Source organism: Diadema setosum, chromosome 12 (assembly GCF_964275005.1).
Source record: "Diadema setosum chromosome 12, eeDiaSeto1, whole genome shotgun sequence".
Lineage (NCBI taxonomy): Eukaryota > Metazoa > Echinodermata > Echinoidea > Diadematoida > Diadematidae > Diadema > Diadema setosum.
This window is the reverse complement of record NC_092696.1, coordinates 3337374-3360330: the sequence shown is the minus strand read 5'-3', so window position 1 is coordinate 3360330 and position 22957 is coordinate 3337374. Positions and strand designations below refer to the sequence as shown.

The 22957-nt window shown below is 39.0% G+C and overlaps 1 protein-coding gene across 1 annotated transcript in view; it reads right to left on the bottom strand.

Moving 5' to 3' along the window:
- LOC140235700 (uncharacterized) overlaps positions 1 to 22957 on the bottom strand; it is a 272960-nt gene that overhangs the window by 233275 nt on the left and 16728 nt on the right. The window contains exons 7-8 of the mRNA XM_072315715.1: positions 21017 to 21178; positions 13107 to 13292 (exon numbers count right to left, since the gene is read on the bottom strand). Coding sequence (XP_072171816.1) covers positions 13107 to 13292; positions 21017 to 21178 — 348 coding nt within the window. The remainder of the gene's footprint in view (positions 1 to 13106; positions 13293 to 21016; positions 21179 to 22957) is intronic.

Genomic DNA, 22957 nt, shown 5'->3' with positions numbered 1-22957 from the left:
TAGCCGGTTACGGAATGCTCTCACAGATGGCGCTGCAGCGGTTTTCAAGGACAGAGAATTCCAGCTCCTTAACTGTTATCGGAAAGAACGAATGGCGATGTGATCCCCCTTTTCGAGTGTGGTATATGATAGGAATGTGGTTGGGTGGCTCTTGTCGACTGGGTAACCTTGTGATGTTATAGTCCTGTGCCGGAAGATGAGTAAGCTTATTGTATATTTCGTGCATGATTATTAGCCTGTTCCAGAGTGGTCCAATCAGGCCTTTGCAGCATTATACTGACACTTGAGGTATTTTGCTGGCGTTTCAAAGTGAATCTGGCAGCTCTTCTAGGGACCATCTCCACTTTGTGGATGAGGTTTTCGGAAAATGGATCCCAAACAGAGGAAGCACACTCTTCAATTGGTCGAACCAATGTTTTGTAAGCTGTCACAAATGTACACACAAGTAGTTATGTACATGTATCAAGGCTGTATGCATGGTTGTTTTAATGTGTACATTGTATGTGCACAGGGTGACCAGATTAATGGAGAACATTCTATATGATATAGATATAGTACATACAGGCTGACCAGATCAGTGGAGAATTTTCTATGCCAATGTAGCTACAGTACATGTACGCATGTGACAGGAAATACATTATAGCTCACTCAATCTAGAATGATTTAACCCATTCCAGAAAATTCTAGGAAGTGCTGGCTGAGTGAGGCACTGCCCTTGTAGCCCAATGTGATTGGTAGTTAATTTTGGCAATGATGTTATGCACATAGTTAGACAGTGAGTCATCCAGGATTCCTGGAATTTGGACTTGCTAGTATGTTCAGGTGTGTGGCCCCAGGTTGGAGAAAATTACAGAATGTTCAAGAAAGGGGTGAATGAATATATAAGCCGGAGAAATTCTGAGGTAGGCAGAGTACCCAACACCTCTGCTCTGAGAGTTACGTCACTTCTGGCTCTGAAGCGACTTGTTATAGTCAGTCTTGTGTTACCTGCTGACCTGCTATACAACCTGTGTTTGTGGAGATAAGGCCTGGGAGACATTTTGCCTGCAGAGAATTAATTTGCCTAGATTGGAGATAGACTCCATATTTTAATGTCAACGGACATTGTTAGGGCAAAGCTGTGACGGGCTGGATTCCTCGCTGGACATTATAAATTGAATCATCATTCAACGCATTAACTGGACGTGGTCGTCATAACGTCTGGATTTTACACGTTTTGCTGTGAACATTATACCGTGGACATCTATCGTGGATTTTACCCCGGATTTATACTGTGGATTAATGCAACCTGTGCCTTTGTAGTTACGTCGGAGGAATCATTCATTGGTGCGTCAAGGATCATTCATCGGTGCATCGAACATAGTATCTGAACATTTTTTAAAGGACTACTTGATAACATAATATGTAAGTGATTCCATTACTGATTTGTAATTGTTTCTATTGATTATTATTGTACTGATGTGAAAACTGATTACGAGTCTGTACCCACAATATCACTGTTAATAAACCGCCTGAACATTAGTTGATGGTTTCTTTTGTGCGATCATTCTCAGAGTGATTTTGGTCGTAACAAAGCTGTGGCTTTGACATCAGCGGATTTTAAGAGAAAATTGCATCTTAGAAATACAAGGACGTTATTGGCTTTATTGACAGTATTGTTGATGTGTTGGGTCCACTTCAAATCATAAGTGATGGTTACACCCAAGTACTTTACGAATTCAACAGATTCAAGACGGGCATTGTTTAGATGACTTAAACGAGTTGCACTGTTTTTTCTTTTCCTGGAAACTGTCAAAATCTCGCATTTATTTTCGTTCATACATTAAAAAAAAAACAGCAGAAAAGCACAGTGTCTTTCAATATACTAAATTTACTATCAATCAAAGGGACTTAAATTCTACACATGTAGTCTTTTATCTTATGTGTCTCGAAATCATGGATCACTGTTTTCGCTTAGTGATAGAGAAGCCTGGGAAATGTCCTGATGGCTTACAGATGTTTTCGTCATGGAAAGAAGGTCAAACGATGTCTATTATACCAAAATATATTCTCTGTCCATTTCCACGATACCACTGTCTTGCAGTTTGTGACTGGAAGATGTTCATACTGCTACAATGTGATATACAAAAAAATCGACCACAAATTCAATGTTTCAGTGCACTTAATAATAAGAATACTGCCACTGTCTGTTTGTTTTATTTCCGTGCTTGAAAAAAAAAATCATAGAAAACAAATATTTTACATAAAAAGATCAAGAAAAAAATATAGTCAGGGTCAGTACCGCCTGTCGTTCAAGTATAGAAGAGTGGACTGTAAGCCCGAAAACACAATGCCTCTGACCGCGGCTACACTTTGTGATGAGAGGATCAAAAAAAAAAAGGTTTTATGTAGGAAGTATGTATGACGGACAAAAATACATGAGAACAGTGTTTATGAAAAGAATGGAGATTTATTTATCTTTTGCATTCCAGGCCACGGATGTCAAGTTATTTTTTTTTTTACAGGGTTTTATGAAAACAACATCTCCCCTCTGTCGTAATCCAGGATACCACTTTAGCAAAGAGAGCAGAAGAAGTACATATTTCACAAGGAGAGTATCGCTAACTTTATGGTTTAATGCATTTAAAGCGTTTAATGAAACTAATAATTATTCAAATTAGTTGCGTTAATGGAAAAGAGGGACCTACGTAAAAAAAAAAAAAAAAAAAAATACTTGTATAAATGAGGGCCACTCAGTACATTGAACTGATATTACAATTTGGATGGATAAATTGATTTTAAGATCAACTTGTTGGGAATACGTTTCAGCATTTTAATCGCCGATACATGACATTTGACTGCACGACATCAAAATTCCCCAGAAAATCATTGACAGGCAGTTAGACCGATTCTGAGAGGCGTTTTGTGTATTATGGCCCTCTAGGGCAGCGCCATTATTTCGGTGTTCACGCCTGCCCCCCCCCCCTCCCCCCCCCCCCCCGATGCATGAGCACGGATAGTCGCAATGCATCCGCGCGCGTGTGCAGTGCTGTCTGCTCAGCTGTGTCTGTGTGGTACTATTATTAGAAGTATATCCCATTCTTTTTTTTTTTTCATTTGCTTGAAGCGGTCGTCAAACCATGTGTCATTTTCGTAGCGATATCACTTAGGAATTAGAATGTATGAAGATAATCGTTACTCATTTATATTGCGCTACTATTATAGCATTTACATTATCCAACTTTTATTGACATGCAGTATTATGTTACTGTATGGTTACGATTACGAATGTTGGTTATGAATTCAAAAGACTGGTTCATTAATCGAAGTATAAAGGTAATAGCTGTTTTGAAAGTAGTTCGATACAAGTTCAAAACGCAATCGAAGTCATCGTCATTGGGGGAACTGATAGCTCTAGAAAACTTGTTTAGGCTAGTAAAGATTGCCGTATGCAATCTTTGTAGAAAGTTTTGACTTCTTTTGAGTATTTTGAGAAATTATATAAAGAATTATTTGTTTTGATCATGTCAAGAATAAGTTTTGAACTATGAGAATAAAAAGGCGCGGTTACCCAAACAATGTCGTAGTTCGATTAGACATGATGGGTAAAGTGAATTCATGACTTGACTAATCCTTACTGAATTGATGATCACTTCTGTAAACCATCAGTTATGTCTTGTAGATGATACCTCTGTAATCGTAGTCAAAATTCTTTTGAGCGATGAGACGAAAACCAACAAACAAAATGCCGTGTATCATCGCTCGAGATTCCAACATTTGGCGTCACCCGACCAACAATAAGTGACGAATCAAATGGAATATTATGTTGTGGGATAGCAGACTGTGTTACGATTTTTAAATGTTTCAAGCAATTGTTCAAAAAAAAAGAGAAAAATGAGGCAAAGTTCAAGAAATTTGAAAAAAAAAACACGTAAATGCAGGCGATCATGTTTGATAATCAAAGTAAGAGATTACAATCGGCCGTGCGGATGTATATGATTGCCTTATTTACATGTCTGATTTCTGTAAACTACATGTATGCTATATTCAAATTTAAGTTCCCTTCCCTCCTTGACACTGTTGTGTTGGGTTTTTGCTATAGGCATTTATTTTAATAGGAAACTCTGTAAAAACGACAACAAATGCCTACTATACATCAAGAGATGACCTATACATACATGAAACACAAAAATTCCGTACGTTCTGATATAATGCAACTGCTTGTTTGTTTGTTTGTTTGTTTGTTTGTTTGTTTGTTTGTTTTGAATTACCATGGTCTTTGTCGGGGGAAAGATGAAGGAAAGTAGTACAGTGTATCAGTCACTCTCAAATCCGGATGATTGCGATAAGTGTGTATCCCCGCCCTTTCTATACAGGTAAACGATTTAAGTTTGGTATGCTATTATAAAAGCCTGCATGAGTCACGCAGAAGAACTGATTCCGCGATCACTTGTAACCTTTCATAAAATTCACGTTTTAAGATTGTAACGATAGCTTGTAGGAGATAGAGTAGCGTCCCTGACGGTGGTTCTGAACACAAAAGAGGACTGAAAAATTATTTTACAAATTAGCAGACATAATGGTGATCCTCCAACACTGTTGCTCCATTCCGTCACTGATTCCGCTATCAATGGCGAAGAAAGAATACTGGTTGCGTGATTATCCACCCCTTGATAGCAGAAAGTTTACCTTTCATTGTTTAAGGCTTCGTTGATGCGGGGTTTAAGGCGTGAACAGTGTCGTCCGAGTTCTTTAATACGAAATTCCTCAGAATACGCAATTCAATGGGCAATTAACGCTGCTACTTCGCAAAGCTGTTACCCAAATTGTTTGCAGACTTGACCTCTCACATGTCAGCTACACGCAATACACGACAAACAGCTATCATTACAGACATTCTGAAAAAAAAAAAATGAAGAAGCACACTTTTGAGTAGCGACACAGCTTTCTGTCACTTTCTCAAATAGGTCCTACTTCTAAAAAATACACAGATAGCAAGAGTCAGAATATCCTCCAAAGGGAACACGAGCTATTTGGGCATTAATAATGTTTGTCTTCCGATTTCTCTCCATGCCGTCACGGCCCAAAGCATCATAAGAAATAGGGCAACAAGTTCTATTAACCAGAGAAATAATAGTACGCATTACATACATTTGGCGAATTATCACACGCATTGTCGACTTTATAAAAACGAGAATAATTGACAACTTAGGCCTTACTATATCTCCAGAGATGAACTTTAAACAGCAAGTCACATACCAGGGCACGAAAGTTAAGATTATTTGAATGAATTCATTAATGAGGCCAATTAATAACCGTTGTAAGAGTACACACACGCATAAAGATGTTTCAAGTTCGATATTGTGATAATTGTATTAGCTCATATATAAAGTATATTTTGCGTGATCGTTCATTGGAATTATTTTTTTCAGCACGATTTGTGCGTCACATCAATCGCCACTTCATGAAATGTATCAAACGAAACTCGCTGGTCATGCAATCGATAGCCTTGGTGGTCAGCTCACTATTATTGCGTAATTCTAAAGCCCCCGCCGCTTGGCCGCCGACGCCGCCGCCCGCACCATGCTTTGTCTTGTCTTCAATGGGGTCAAGAGCAATGCCTCATTAGCATACACCCTAGCAACGGAGGCGGAGTCTCGATCGGGCAAGAACAATAGGTGCGAAACGCAACGCAAAGGCGAGCGTTCGAAAAAAATGTAACCGAAAAAAAATTGTCTCAGAAAAACTGTGATTTGGGACACTTGTACTCATTTTTACACGCTGTAATTTTCTGTACAAACACATAAAACATCAAGGAATCAAAATCCATCATAAAAAAATTTCGACCCGAGCAGTGCTTCCCCTTCATTTCCGGCTCATTACGGGAAAACTCCCCGTGCGACTTATGACTCATTTTGTCGGAGCGCCACACATATTACAATTTGGATGGATTAAATTGGTTTTAAGATCAACTTGTTGGGAATACGTTTCAGCATTTTAATCCTCGATACATGACATCTGACTGCATGACATCGAAATTCCCCCAAAAATAATTGACAGGCAGTATTATATAGACCGATTCTGAGAGGCGTTTTGTGTATTATGGCCCTCTAGGGCAGCGCCATTATTGCGGTGTTCACGCCTGCCCCCCCCCCCCCCCCCCCCGATGCATGCGCACGGATAGTCGCAATGCATCAGCGCGCGTGTGGCACTGTGCAGTGCTGTCTGCTCAGCTGTGTCTGCTGCCCTGGGGGTGGGTGGAAGTGGGGGGAGGGGGGCTGGGGGTAGGCGGGGACACCGAAGCGAGACCTATGGCTGCGCCTCGTACCCGAAACTTGTCTGCTGCCCTCAACGAACCCGAATCGGTCTATATTATTAAGTACTAAGTTTCATGAGGATACCTTGAACCATTTCTGAAGTATGGAGAAAAAAAAAATCACTTGAGTTTCCACCTTTAACCTCATGATCCCTGGTAATACATGTAAACAGCAAGTTTAATACTAAGAAAAAATTAATACATTCAGGCATTGTATAGATACTGGGGATAGTTGAATTCTAAGACTTTGACCTTGACCTTTGACCTTTAACCTTGAGTAAAATTTGACAGGCAAAACTTCGTCCACTCATACACACATCATGCAAAGTTTCATTAGCATGCCTCAAATGATTATCAAGTTAGGCCGTCCACAAATTAAGTTGAGTTAACAAGTTGCTCCCTCAGTTACCGTTGTAGTCTACATGTTTAAAGCCTACTACACTTCCAACAGCAAATGACACATTACATAATGCACAGCAAAATATTACATACCTTGCATGATGATGCAGAGGTGACGGCTGTTGAGAGGAAACCATCAGGCAAGTAGGGACATCTCAGACTGAAGCTCGAAAGACGTGGCATATCAAATACCCATCTGGCCAAGTCATCTCCCATCGAGGACTGCCATTCGTCCTGAAAGCTTTTAAAAATCAAGTGCAGATATTGAATCTGCAGAGAAGGTGAGTCAAAATATTGATAAAAAGGCGACAAATTATAATCATATGATAATGGCGAGAACGCAAAATGAACACATGAAGAGTTTGCTTCCAAAGCGTAATATATATCATTATCAATGGATTTAGTGCCTTTAGGAAGCAAGCTCGTCATAATATAATGAAGAAACCAACATTAACCAAGACAAATGTAGAAAACCTGAATCACTTTTTATACATGTATTCCTCGCAATGATCAACGATCCAATCCAGCAGACACCTTAGAAGAGCATTGGAAATGCGTAGATGACGTGACCATTGCTGAGAATAAGAAATTCAACTCTGCAAGTGTTGTCCCGGACACACCCAAGGAACTCAGTAGGTGGTTTGCCGAAGCGGAGACTCTGATGAAACTCAACCCTTCGACATGTAAAGTGAAGCGTGTCGCGTTCACCAAAACACCAATCCCACCCCTCAAGCTTATTAGCTGAACGACGTACTGGAAGAAAATGATAAACAAGGTCAAGCTCCTTGGTGTTCCTATTCAAAGCAATCTTCGTTAGGATTTGCATGTCGACGTCATTGTCAAGCGAGCTGCAAGGAAGCTCTAGGTACTCCGCGTTATGAAACGATACAGGGCGCCACCTCAAGACCTACTAACCATCTTCACTAGCTACATCAGACCAGTCATAGAATATTGTGTACAGGTGTTGTACTCATCCATAACTATACTTATAAACAAAGTAACGCCATCGAAATGGTTAAAAAAGAACGCTCCATATAATCTTTAGTTACAGGTATGAATCATAAAAGGAGGCCTATGTCATGTGCAACATCACTTCACTCTGTGATAGAAGAGATCAGTTGTGTCTGAGGTTCGCTGCCTCACTCTATGCGAGGTTTCCAGACTGGTTCCCGCCAACACAGAGCAGCTAAAGAACCCTAAGACATAGCAACAAACTCAGGGAGATCAAGTGCAGGACTGAACGTTACAGGAGCAGTGTAAATGCCTTTATTAAACAAGTAATTCAGCTTGAGATTGGTTAACGTTTTCAAGTGGTACTTGTATTGTACAGGTAATTTTATTATTGTTCTGTGTTCACATTATAACTCACACCAAACGTATATAATTCACAGACATTTAAATATGTTTGCAGATTGATAAGTTGCAGGTTGATAAGGTTGAATAGTAAAAGAATTTCATTTGATTTTTATTTTACAATTACCGTAATGTGATAAATTTTCAATATAACACAATGTGAAGAATGAACATCACATCATTATATTATGTAACGTATCTTTCGGTTATCATATATCAGTCAGTGTGATAATTTCTGATGATTTTATTGCTTGAATTAAAACTAAGCTGAAGCTTGTTTGTTTCAGTTCTTAATATGTTTTTGGATATACCCTGATTACACCTCCTTTTTGCAACTTCCTAAACCTATCCTGATTACATCTCCTTTCTGCAACTTCCTAAACCTTTCTCCCCCCCCCCCTCATTCACCCACTCACTTTCTTTTTATCTCTCCCTCTCTCTCTCTCTCTCTCTCTCCCTCCCTCTCTCTCTCCCTCTCTCCCTCTCTCTCTCTCTTTTTCTCTTCTCTCTAACTTCACACTAGGTCCTGCAGCTTTCATTGGCATTATGTGTGTATTATGTACAACGAACAAAACATGTTAACCATCATAGGCTGGTTTCGGTTCTGGCTTTGGTCTCATTTGATTTGTTTGGTGTTTGTAATTAAGTATACTTTGGAATAGATACACGTTTGGAGGGACATGACATAACCACTAATGATGATAAAAAATTTCATTGTGAAATGTGTAACCCGGATGTTTTTGTTTGTTTGTTTTTTTTTCAATTTTCTCACACTTTTCATGTAAAATTTATGTAATTCAGCCTGCGGGCTGCTATGCATGTTTCCCAATAAAAAATACCTTTCCGTCATCAACATTATACATGCGTATAGATTCCAATCCAAAGACACAAGATCAAACTATTAAAGACAATAAAAAGATATAGTACCTCAACAGTTTCCTGGCAAAATCGTGAAATAGGCCCCACCGCAGTGCGCGTGCACCCGTGCGTTAGCAAGCAAGGTTAGGTTAGGGTTAGGGTTTAGGGTTAGGTAGGGTTGTATTTATGGTTAAATTGGCCATTAAATTAGTCAAGGGACATTAGGGAGTCCTTCCGAGAATAAAAAGTAGAAGACCAAAGAAAAAAACGGGAGAAAGGGAGGACGAAAGATGCTATGCTGTGGAAATCGGCCCCACCGCCGTATGCATCTCGCGTAAACGCCGTTTGGTGGGGCCGCATTCACGAGTATTATACTGTGGAAGAAAGCCCCACCGCCGTGCTTATCTACCGATGAACGCCACACGGTGGGGCTGAATTCACGAGTATAAACAGGCGAGCCGCCGTAGTATTTGTACGGACACGCAGTGGTGGGGCCTATTTCACGAGTATGCCGTTTCCCTGAATTTCCTTGTCTTGGTTTGTGTTTCACGTTAAAGTACGTTGTCTGTGAGAATTACTCGCCCCGAAGTGCGCTCATAAATAGTAATCATGCAATAATGGTTTCGTACCAGAGCCCGCGCCGTACGGCGTCGATAAATATTGTACGAAACCACTGACTGCGACCAGCAGCATGCAGCCCATTGTACGCATAGCTAACTGTGACCAGCAGCCCCACACGCATAGCGTAATGGGGCTTCGCATTGTAGCATTCAGGATCATGACAGAATTAGTATCGGGGGTAAATGGCAACTTAAAATCCAAAAATTTCTTCGATTTGAAGACTTACCAATTAAGTTGAAGTATTGAAAACAGGCTTCGAACAACGTCTGGTTCTGCCAATAGTCCCTTTCTGTTCGAATTGATGACTGAATGTGACTCGGTCGAGAGGACCTTGGGAGAGCTACTACACTGACTACCACGGCCAGCGCATGCGCATACAAACATCTTATCCGTTGATGGATTTGAAATTTGTGCGCATGTGATGTGTTCGCATGCACTGGCTGTAGTATTCAGTGTATGGGAGCTCTCCCAAGGTCCTCTCGACCGAGTCACATTCAGTCATCAATTCGAACAGAAAGGGACTATAGGCAGAACCAAACGTTGCCCGAAGCCTGTTTTCAATACTTCACCTTAATTGGTAAGTCTTCAAATTGAAAAAAAAAAATGGGATTTTAAGTTGACATTTATCCTGCGATACTAAATCTGTCATGATCCTGAATGCTACAATGCGAAGCCCGATTACGCTATGCGTATGGGACTGCTGGTCGCAGTTAATTGCATGATTACTAAGACATGAGAGCACTTTAGGGCGAGTAAGTCTCACAGTGTTAGTTATATGAAAGGTACTTTAACCTGAGACAAGGAAATTCAAGGAAACTTTTGAGGTACCAAAACTTTTTATTATCTTTAAAAACAGTATACAGACAATCTTTAATCTTGTCTTCTTCTTCTTCTTCTTCTTCTTCTTCTTCTTCTTTTCCCTTCTTCTTCTTTTTCTTCTTCTCTTGGTTTGGTCTGCCTCCTTTAATAAGCTGAAGATTACTGCAGACTGTGTAATTTACAATGTAGGCTTAATGTTGTGTATTTATAGATATTTACAAGCACATAAAAAATGTCGAACAAAGACAGACTAGTCGCTGTGATCAACGGTTAGTCGGTTAAGGAATGCTCCCACAGATGGCACTGCAACACTTTTAGAGGACAGCGATTTCAGTTCCTTACAGCATGGACCTAACGTAGGTCCATGCTTACAGTTATCGTAAAGAACGGATGGCGATGCGATTCAGTTCTCGAGTATGGTATCTGATAGGAACGTGGTTGGGTGGCTCTCGTCAACTGAGTTACCTGCTTCATATTATAGTCCTCTGCCGAAAGATGAGTAAGATTATTGTGCATTGTGTACATAATGGTAAGTCTATTCCAGAGTGGTCCAATCAAGCTTTTGCAGCATTATAGTGACACTTGAGGTATAATGGTAGCGATTCAAAGTGAATCTCGCAGCTCTTCTAGGGACTATCTCCACTTTGTGGATTAGGTTCTCGGAAAACGGATCCCTAACAAAGCAAGCATACTCTTCAATTGGTCGAACCAATATTTTGTAAGCTGTTGCTTTGACATCGGCGGATTTTAAGAGAAAATTGCGTCTCAGAAATACAAGGACGTTATTGGCTTTATTGACAGCATTGTTGATATGTTTGGTCCACTTCAAATCAGAAGTGATGGTTACACCCAAGTACTTCATGAATTCAACAGATTCAAGAAGGGCGTTGTTCAGATAATAAACGAGTTGCACTGTTTTTCTTTTCCTGGAATCTGTCAAAATCTCGCATTTATTTTCGTTCATACATAGAAAACAGCAGAAAAGCACAGTGTCTTTCAATATACTTAATTCACTATCAATCAAAGGGACTTAAATTTTACACATGTAAATTGTCTTTTATCCTATGTGTCTCGAAATCATGGATCACTGTTTTCGCTTAGTGATAGAGAAGCCTGGGAAATGTCCTGATGGTTTACATATGTTTTAGTTAGGGAAAGAAGGTCAAACGATGTCTATTATACCAAAATCTATTCTCTGTCTATTTCCACGATACTGGCTTGCAGTTTGTGACTGGAAGATGTTCATACTACTACAATGTGACATACAAAAAAAAATCGACCGCAAATTCAATGTTTCAGTGCACTTAATCATAAGAATAATGCCATTGTCTGTTTGTTTTATTTCCGTACTTGGAAAAAAAAAATCACACAAAACAAATATTTTACATAAAAAGATCAAGAAAAAATATAGTCAGGGTCAGTACCGCCTGTCGTTCAAGTATAGAAGAGTGGACTGTAAGCCCGAAAACACAATGCCTCTGACCGCGGCTACACTTTGTGATGAGAGGATCGAAAAAAAAAAGTTTTATGTAGGAAGTATGTAGGATGGAACAAAAATACATGAGAACAGTGCTTATGAAAAGAATGGAGCATTTATTTAACTTTTGCATTCCAAGCCACGGATGTCAAGTGATTTTCTTTTAACTAGGTTTGATGAAAACAACCTCTCCCTTCTGTCGTAATCCAGGATACCATTTTAGCAAAGAGAGCAGAAGAAGTACATATTTCACAAGGAGAATATCACTAACTTAATGGTTTAAAGCATTTAAAGCGTGTTAATTTATATAAGAATATCAACATTGTGTCATGTTATCGATATAGTATGGGGCAAGTGGACTCATGGGGACATTCCTGGTCAGCTAATGATCTGTTACTGGATCGAGAATACTATGATAGGTAGGCCTACCCTGTTTTCATGGTTCCACAAGCAAATTAAAAGGACAAGGAGTGTCCAGACCAAGCCATAAGACTGAGCCATTAAATCAAGTTAGTTATACAACTCTTATTCCCCATCTGAGGTATCCTCAAACTTCCTTTTCCTCTTTATTATGTTTCCTTAATGTTGTTGTCAGCGTTTGATAACCATTGTGTTGTGATACAAGGATCGATATGCATAAAATAACATCTTTGAGGGTTGAGTCAATAAAACTTCACCCACTTTGGGGGTCAAGAAAGGTCTCGTATAAAGCATGCAAAATTCGTCACAGCGCTAAATACTCATGACTATACGGGGAAGAGAGAGGTGGGTTAAGTTCATTTTTTAACATTTTATTTTGTTTTATTTTATGCAGCAGTAGAACCACAGGCTATCCCTCATTCTAGTAACTAATAAATGCCACCAAAAGATCTTTTCTTCATTAAAAAATTGACTTTTTTTAGGGTCCAAGAAGACGAAAAAGGAATAATTGAGATATTGTCTTGTTGAAATCTCTTCCACGGAAGACAAGGAGGCCGGTTGTATATCTCGTTTTCTTGTATCCCTTAATTCTGTTTATTTTCAATAAATCAACAATGTATTCAAACAGAAGTGTCCTTACCAGTTCTTTCTTTCATAATGTATTGAGGGTTAAACATTGGGGATGACTACGGTTACACAAAATTTTAAGTATAGCGCCGCACTGAAATGTCAATCTGCGAGAGAAAAAAAAAATACTATAATGGAAGTCATACACGACTGTTGGTTAACCATTTTTTAAATGAGGTCTTCCATGATCACAAAAGTACATAACTACAAATTGTATTAAAAAAACAGATTACATACCTGACAGGATGATGCTGAGGTGACAGCTGTTGAGAGAAAACTGTCAGACAAGTAAGGGCATTTCAGAAAGAAATTCGACAGATGTGGCATAGCACACACCCATTGGACCAAGTCACCTCCCGCAGTTGATGGTTGATGCCACAAATCGTGATGATCTTTGTCATAATACAACGTCAAATCTTGAATCTGTGAAAAAAATCAAAATATTACAGAAAAAAAAAAAGAATACAAGAAGAGAAATAATTATAATTCCCAGCAATATAAAGAACGAATTTGCTTGCATAGCAAGATCGCCTGATCGCAATGGGTTTCAACTAAAATTATGACAAATTATTATCATAGGTATTGACATTGGTTTTCTGAGTCCTCCATACTGCACACGTCTGTACTTTGGGACAACTATTACGTACAGCAATATGGCTTATGATTGTCTTGCCTTTGTGCATTAATCACTTACTTTACTTAAATAACGTTGTGTATCGAATATATCTACTTTTAACTGAATATTTTTGTGGGGTTTTTTTATCTGAATATGTCAAAATTTCACCAAATTTTCTGCAAATTCATGAATAAGCAAGCATTTAAACAGTCTTACAAATACAGCAGTTTGGCATTGGTTTTCTTTACTTCTTATTCTTTGTGTATGTGTGCGTGTGTGTGTGTGTATATATATAGGCCTATGTCTACCTGTATGCGTGACTTTTTTATTTTCCTGAATAAAATATGCAAGCTGAATTCAGGAACCTTGAAATGGGACTTTACCATCAAACGTCATCGATGGAACATAATTACATGAACACACATTTATTAACACACAGCTGTGGTGGAAGCTTGAGGAGATTACATGAATATTTTGAATGAGCACAGAGCTAGGTATGCTGGAGCATTTGACTACCAGGAAAATTGTTGCTAACTCGAGACACTCTTGGAAAAATACAGGTCTATACGCTATACCGCAGGATTGATTTTTAGGAGCGTACGTACGTGTGTCCAAAAGCAACCAAGGGGTGATGTTCAAAATGTAAAAATAAATGTAAACATCACAAATCAGAAATTGATTAAGGACGGACGGACGGACAACCCAAAAACACAATGCCTCCGGTGACACTTCATGGCGGAGGTGTAAAGAGAAAGAGAGAGAACTATTATACAAAATTTTGTAGGTGGTATATCCATACTGTTAAGGAGCTAAGAGAAACCGAAAAAAAAAATAAAAAGGGGGAATTCAACGTTATGAAATGCAAAATAAAGTACAGAAATTGTTGATGTCTTTTGATTTTGAACATTACAAGAAATGCTGTGTCCCTATTTGAAGAACAAAATGAATTCGAACGGACTTGAAGCGAAGGTTGGTGTTTCCATATTAAATTGAAATATTATGGATTTTACAGGGGAAAACTGAAGGTCAGTCCAGCTATTGAAATCATTCTAACTTGAATATGATAAATCTATGTATAAGAGCCAGGATAAGGTTGAAGTTGATATCTTAGGAGTTCTACAAACAATATTTCTCTTTAATCCACTTGTTCTACATATTCTGGTGCAGTTTGCATGTATTGTGTGTACTTTCGTATCTGAGTGGAGTCCCATTGTTAATCATGTCTTTCTCTAAAGGGGTTACCTCGTGAAAATAAAATGGAATAGACAGAAGTGGATAAATGATGTGATGCTGTGCTTTAAAGCGAAGTTGAATGCTCGTCGAAAAATGAATATAAAACATTCTAGTATTGACGTTGAAAATTTCGTTTGAACTAGAACACCACGTCATTTACATTTGAATGTTAATCTGTTGAAATTTGGTGGAGAAGCACAAAATTACGATAATCTTTCCATCTCCCTCTTCTATGACTACTTCATCTGGTTCTAAGTTTGTGGGCAGATACTGGGTTACTATCAAAAGTTGTCAGCATTCAAAAATAATCTGTGTCCTTTCAAAATAGCAGAAATTCTCCAACTGATAAACAAGTGTATCTAAGGAAGAGTCCATATTAATACCTCACATTCTCCTCCTACTGCTGAGATATATCCTAGTTTTGTCTTTCTTGGAGTCGTTTCTCCACATAATGGCGCCCAAACGCTTCACAGCAATTACCTAGGCGTCAGAATCCGTGGCTCCAATTATACGCTCTTGTACAACGTTGAACCAGGGAGGTCCACCTCCCTGGTTGTATAGTGCACTATACCTATGTTACCTGTTCCTCATCAGAAAGCTTCGATAAAGGTTCATTTTTAACTTGGTAAAATGATACTCATGTTGCCATGACGATCTAACATAGAGCTAAACGTGTAATGCATGTATATGTATCTTTAAGTCGACTTGGCATGTGATCATCTATTTCGCCGTAAGGACTTCTGTTTTTTTTAAAGAATCTCTACATGGTAAGATGAATACCTTTATATGATCTAATGTCGACATAATATGGATATCCATTTCTCTACTTAAAAAAAGAAAAAGAAAAATGTTTGTTATATCTCTGATTTTTCAAACCAGACTACATGAGGCCTTCTTTTTGCCGTACATTATTATGCATTAATGCTGCATTTGTTTCTTTATTTGTTTGTTTGTTTGTTTTATTTAATTTAATCACGGGATAAAATGCCCTTGATCAGCCAGGTGAGGCTGTTTTTCAGAGAGGCCATGAATAGAGTATTACAGCAACAACAAAACAGAACAACAGTAAACTAATCAATCGAAGCAAATTAACAACAACCAAAAAATAAAAACGAACATAACATTATGAAATGCATTACAACATACAGAAACACAATACTAAGAACAAGAAATAAGAGGAATATAGACGTAACCACTAAACACGAACGCTACAAAAGAGGGTGACACAAACAAGTTTACGTACAAGTAAGTTCAGACTGATTAGCTCAAACATAGTTATGAAATCCATATTGTAACCCATACGTACTAACATTCTTTCAAAAGCTTTCAAAGTACTTATTGAACTTACATTTTCGGGGAGGTTGCTGAATATTTTCACACTGGAATAAATTAGATTTCATTAACTCGTTTTCAATATTGCCATGTAAATTTGGATTATTTTTATTATAAATTCTTCGTACTTTCTTTCTATTACTTGCCTTACACAATCGAAATTTTTGCTTCGTTTAATATCATTAATACGAGTTATTTCTTTTTACACAATCACCATTTAAATGACCCTTCTTCCTCCCTCCAGTGATATTTTGTACACCTAAGAATTTTTGTAATCTTCTTGAATTTCACTTCTAAAAATGTTAAATCTCCCCTCCGTGTTTGTGTGTGTGTGTGTGGGGGGGGGGGGGGTGGTGGGGTGGGGGGGGGGGGTGCGCCAGCCTGAAATTTTTTAAAGGCGCCACCCCTTTACGGAATTCCTTGACCCTCCCCTGTGACGCGTTGTGACATGTGCAGTATTTTTTTTTTTTTTTTACATTTGTGGTTGACGCCCCCTCCCCGCCCAACAATCATTGGAAAATTGACTTGTTTATGTATTGTAATTTCCTTTGCTGTTTATTGTTTGTGTTATTATCTGTAATATAAGTGCACTGAAATGATTGAGAAGTATTGATGAATATTCTGATATCGTTATTATAAACGTTTCCCCCCCCCCCCCACCCACATACACACACATCCAAACACAGACACCCCTAATTATACACACACGCTCTTTACACAAATAACACCCACTCAGCAAAACCAACCACACGCTACGGAATTGCTATGTAGCCAATACAGCTCATCATAACAGGTATGTGTAATTTGCTATAGTATTATCTGAATATGTGTTTGTTCCGTATGCCAAAATGCATTATGCGCCAGTTTCTGTTGTGTAAATATTGTACAATAATTCCTATAATCAATACTGACATAATAATTTTTAATGGTAGTCTGTGTATTATTTTTCGTTATTTTCTTTCGTGTGTGTGTGTGTGTGTAGATCCTGACGGAGACTTGTAGGACCCAAAGCTTTAACTGAATAAAGGAAACAGCTGTAGGTTTGTACCTTCATAGTGCTAATGGACTCATAAGTGCTATAATGTAAGCTTGTGGAACCGGAAAATGTGCAAACCTCACGCTGGAAAATGGGGAAACGTCGCGAGGTAAATAATTTCACATTTGTACGATGCGTTCCCGGGAAAATAATAGAAATTAATGAATATTATTTACTTCACCGATATTGGTATAAAGATCGAACATAAACTCTATAACAAAACTGCACATGAACCACCACCATTGATATTTTTTTGATAAGATCCTTGACAGATTTCCACCGCAAGCTTGGCTGGAACCATCATTATGGTGATAGGATCTCAATTTGTTTGAATTATCCCACCCCCTCTTGGGGGTTGGAAAGGAGGGAGAAGGGCCCCGAACTATAATGGTTTCATTAAAACAATCTTCTTCTCTATAACCAAATAAGAAAGACCTAGGTTGGTACTTGCTATGAAAAAAAAAAAGATGAATACAGTTTCTTATTAAAGTCAAATTTAATGTCATATCAAAGGATTCCTAGCATTATGACTGGTGGGAGGGGGGGCTAGGGTGATGGATCAAAATATTGATGGCATATTAAACTTCTCTCTAAATTCTTACGACAGACTTTAACCAAACGTGGCAGGTAAAGCATCCCAAGGGTAATATAATGCCATTTCGTTTTTCTTTTTTTTTTCTTTTTTAAGGGCCAACAAGCCCGGGGAGGGGGCGTAGGCCTCAATGTTTGAGATTAAAAAAAAAAAAAGGAAAATCTTCTATATGGAACCAGAAGCGATAGGGATAATAAAAAGCTAAATAGTGATTAGCACATTAATGAATGTCAAGTTTGGTATGGTGAATGCAGGGATGGGGGAGGACAGACGGAATTTCCACATTTTCAGCTTCTTCTTGAAAATGGAGGGAATTGATTGTAGTGGTCGTTTACGGTAGGTGGCCGCTATAGAAAAGTGGTGCCGTCAAGCAAGGTTTTAGTATACAGTCAAAACTGTCTATAGCGGCCACTCCAAGGGAAACGAAAAAAGTGGCCGTTATAAACAGAATGCCGCTGTTTAGGTTGTTTAACATGCCTATCTCTATGAGGGAATTGTTTTTGATGGTGGTAAATGGCAGGTGACCGCTATAGACAGATGATCGATCAGACAGATTTGACTGTAGCCCGATAGTAGAAACCTGTCTACCGACCACGGAGACGGGAAATGGCTGTTGTAGACAGGTTGCCGCTATAGAATAGACAGGTTCCTTATCATGCTTTTTCTCTGGAAGGGAATTGTTTTTAGTGCTTGTTATGGTAGGTGGCCGCTATAGACTCGTGGTCGCGAAGACAGGTTTTACTGTACAGTCAAACCTATCTTTGGCCGCTACTCAAGGAAAATAAAATGACCGTTGTAGACAGGTGGCTGCTATGGAGAGGAGGTCCCTTAGACAAATTTAACTGTTTAAAAAATGGTAATGGTTCCTCCGTGGTTTTGATAGAGAGTTTATCTTCCTTCTACACATACACAGAATCAGCGAAGTGATTGGCTCGCACATTACCCGACAAAAGCCCTAGCGTGGCTTGGCAGCCTGGACTCAGCAAACCCGGCATATTTCCCGTTAAAGCAATTTCGAGATTTGCACATTTCCAGGCAAGACGGTCACACATTTCCCGGCTCCACAAGACGTGTACATAATCATTACCTCTACTAGCAGCACCCGTGGAAATCCACGAGTCTGAGGGGTTTTATTTTTTTTCTCATAATACGACTTTGCACATTTTTATTGAAGAAATAAAAAGAAAAGTCTTCCCATTCTTTCGTTAATTGTGCTGTCTTCTAAATGACCACGGGTCTGAGGGGTTTTATTTTTTTTCTCATAATACGACTTTGCACATTTTTATTGAAGAAATAAAAAGAAAAAGTCTTCCCATTCTTTCGTTAATTGTGCTGTCTTCTAAATGACCACCCTTCCAAGATATTTAATAATACATTTTTGTAGTAAATGTGCCCGGCGATCCGTTCCATTCGTAGGGATCATTCCCGCCACTACTTGCTTTTATTATAGAACTTGAGTTTCGAGGGGTTATTTGCACCCGTTGAAGTCCAACAGTTGTCTTGTTGCCCCTCACCCCCCCCCCTCACTCCGCACACACACATTTCCACCTCCGCAGGGCAAAAAACAAAAACATTCAGGGAAAATTACCAAAAACGCAAATGAGATTCCCCGAAAGTCCCCGAAAGGCACCCGCGGGAATCCACGGCTGGTCTCAAGGCCTCGGTTTGTTTTTAATCACCAAAACTTGGCTTGATATATCATAGAACCATCATCCGCTTCAGACTGTACATTATCATAATTATTATAGGCCTACAATTATTGCTCCTATTATTTTTATTATTGTTATCATCATCATTATTATCATTGTTATTATTTGGGGAGGGGGAGATCATAGTCATCAGGTTAAATAGGTTTAATTTTATTAATATTTTTCCCATGTTATGGAAGAAAGAAGAATATATATTCGCCTTCATTTGCTCCCTCTTTTTTTTTGTCACCAAAACTTAGTTTGATAGACCATAGAACCACACATTCTATTTCCACTTGTAAATCTAAAAATTTGCGGTCGGCAAAGCGAGGTTTTCCCCTACGTCCGCTCATCTTATATGAATATGTATGATTACAGCAGCTCTGCAGATACGAATGGACACAGCTGCGCGTGTAATCTGATACGGAAGGGTACGATCGGCAAATATATTTAGCCGTCCTAAACAGTCTGCTTACAATGACATCGGACTTGAGAGCAAACGGCGAGCAAACTAAATGACCTAAATATACCTGAGCTGCATAGTATTCTGCAGTTGTGCAAAATACAATTAAATAACAAAGTTCGTTGTTTTCATTTGGGGACGCCAATGGAGAACTGCACGTAAATGCCCTTGTAGTCCATATCACGCGCACGCAGATATAGTGCTTCGTGTAACCATCGTCAATACATCACGTACACGTAACAGGGCACTGGCGGAGGCAAAGGTACATCACAGAACTATACACACAGTGTAAATGTGTAGAGTTCTGTACATTGCGTGTGAGATGTGCGTGCGCGTCCGCCGGAAGATGCCAAAGATTTCGCTGCATCCATAGTATCCCACTGTCTCTGCAAGTTAAAATATGAACGGTCAAGAAAGCAGGAGTCCAGCGCAGGTTCGGTAAATATTAAAACGCTCGGCTCTTTCGTCACGCACGAAAATGCATTATGCATCTATCTAATTATTTTTTTTCTTTTTCGTCCTCGACGTCGACACGGAGGCGGAGCGGGGACGAAACCCGCGCCATTCGATGCAGGATACTCTCCTGCGCCCGACGGCACCGGTCGCAGCTGCCCGGAGCCAACGGCTCGGGAGGAGATAGAAAAACCAGCAACGCCGGAATAAAACAGGAAATACATAAGGCCGCGACAACAACAACAACAACAACAACTTCGAGTATTATAATAGTAGATACGGAAAATACACTTTTAAATGTAACCAAGGAGGTACAACAGCTAGTAACTCCTTGATGTGTAATACTTACCATTCTCTTTTATTGTTCTGTATTTCTGAGGCTCTTTATCCGCAATTGAGCAGTGGTTTTACTACCGAAGTCTATTCATTTTGTTGTTTCTCGTTATTGTCTATAAGTGGGTTTTCCTGACCAAACTGTTGTGCAAGTATACACATTCATGATGATATGCTGTCCAAGTGGCCTGGGAGAATTAAAGGCTCATCAGACGACGCTCTATAGCGTGGCTTGGCAGCCTGGACTTACCGATATTTACTATACACAATAATAACGATAAGGAAGCGGGAGCTTATCGCAAATTCTAGGATTGCCTCTTTTAGATACCGAGGTAAACACTTGATCTCTATTTTGCACATAATAAAATCTACGTTGTATAACTAAGGTAAAAAGGCCTTACCTGACAATTCGCAGCATCTGCGCCGAGAATCTTGTAGAATTCAACGTAAAATTGTGAGTCAAATATGTATACTTCCCTCAGTACCCTGCTGGAACACATACCCTCCGCCAAGTCACGTGATACAGTTCTTCCGCATTTCATGTCGTGAATGCTCAATGATGGCTAATTGGAAGGAAAATCAATCGACTGGTAGTGACAAGTAATAATCCACAGTGATGATGGAAGATGTACATGCAGTTGTCTTGGAGGTGGGAAACTCAGAGCAACATTACTGAGATAGGTTTGATACACTCAGTCCTATTTTGATTCCACTTATCAGAGCTTATAAAAGAAACTAGAAATGTCGCTATGACGACTGGTATGCCTCCGCCATAATGCATGATTCTCCTAATAGGTCTAGATAGTACATGTGGACAATGTGTGATTACATTTTCACAAAATTGGCAAAATATTAATGACAATTTTGTCACAAATGTGTTGAATGTTCACCTTCCTTGACCTAGGTTTAATTTGATGAATCGGAGAGCATGTATTTGGGGATTTACAGACTTAACTTGGGCGCTTTGGCCCATTCATTATTCATTGAGTAATTAAAGGTACCGGTATGAAAAAAAAAGGTGCAATTTCTGTATTGAATGATAAATCGTTACCATTTTCATCTGGCATTTTACCCTAAAATCCATAAGATAATCACTGTCAGGTAGAACATGCATAAAAAATAATATGTAGTAAGTTTCAAGATAACTTGAGCCACTGCCGAGATATGGAGGAAAAAGTTAGTTCAGCACTGTCACTTGATCTTTGACTTTTTGACCTTTGAGGCAAAAAAAAAACACGAAACACAAATTTCCAGAGAATTTCTATTAGGCTACAAATGCATACACCAAGTGTAAAAAATAAATATGCATGCTGGCATTGCATACACATGAGGGAAAAAGTAAAATTTTGAAGTGTTGCACTTGACTTTTGACCCCCTGACCTTTGACCCATGAACCCTATATTCTCTAGATAATCACTGCCATTCAGTAATTGTACAATTGTATATACTATGTTTCATGAAGATAACCTGGAACAATTTTCCAAGGTACGGAGAGAAAAAAAAAGACCTTTTGACATTTGAACTTTGACCAGAGAATCTTAATTGGGTAATACATGTGTATACACTAAGTTTCAAGAAAATATCTTCAGGCATTGCATAGATATGGTCGAAATAGTGAAATTTTATGTAAGTTTGACCTTGACCTGTTGACCTTTGACCTTGGGCATGTGCACCCAAAAGTTGATAGGCACAACTTCACCCCCTAATATACATACATGCTAAGTTTCATTAGGATACCTCAAAAGGTTTTGATAGTTAAATTGTCCACGAAATTTTTACGGACGGAGGGAAGGACGGACGGACGGATGGAAGGACGGACGGACGGAAGGACGGACGGACGGACGGACGGACGGACGGAAAACCCAAAAACATAATGCCTCCGGCACCACTTCGTGGCGCAGGCATAGAAAAAAAAATGTGTGTTCCACTTGTTTTATTGTGACAAAGAGCTGAGGAGTGGCACTGTCGTGAATTCATCAACTGTGTACCGTAAATGTATTGTATAGGTCTGGTAATCTGCCAATCGCGTAGTATGGCATGTCCCTTCGATATAATTATAAAGCGTCTTTAGAGAAATCATGGTATTTACCAATAGCAGTTTTGAAACTATAACTTGTAAGGGACCATTCTGATTGTAGGAAACAGTTGTACATTTACCCCAGTGAAATGCAATTGTGTTGCTACGTCCGACACAAAATAAAGAAATTATTTCCTGACGTTGACATAATCAAACTTTTCGAAAAGGATAGTGAAGCACATTCACAGAGTTTACGATCAATAAAAATCCCATGATAGTTTAGAATTTTCACACATTTCAATTTATACAGCAAGTTTTGCTGCAA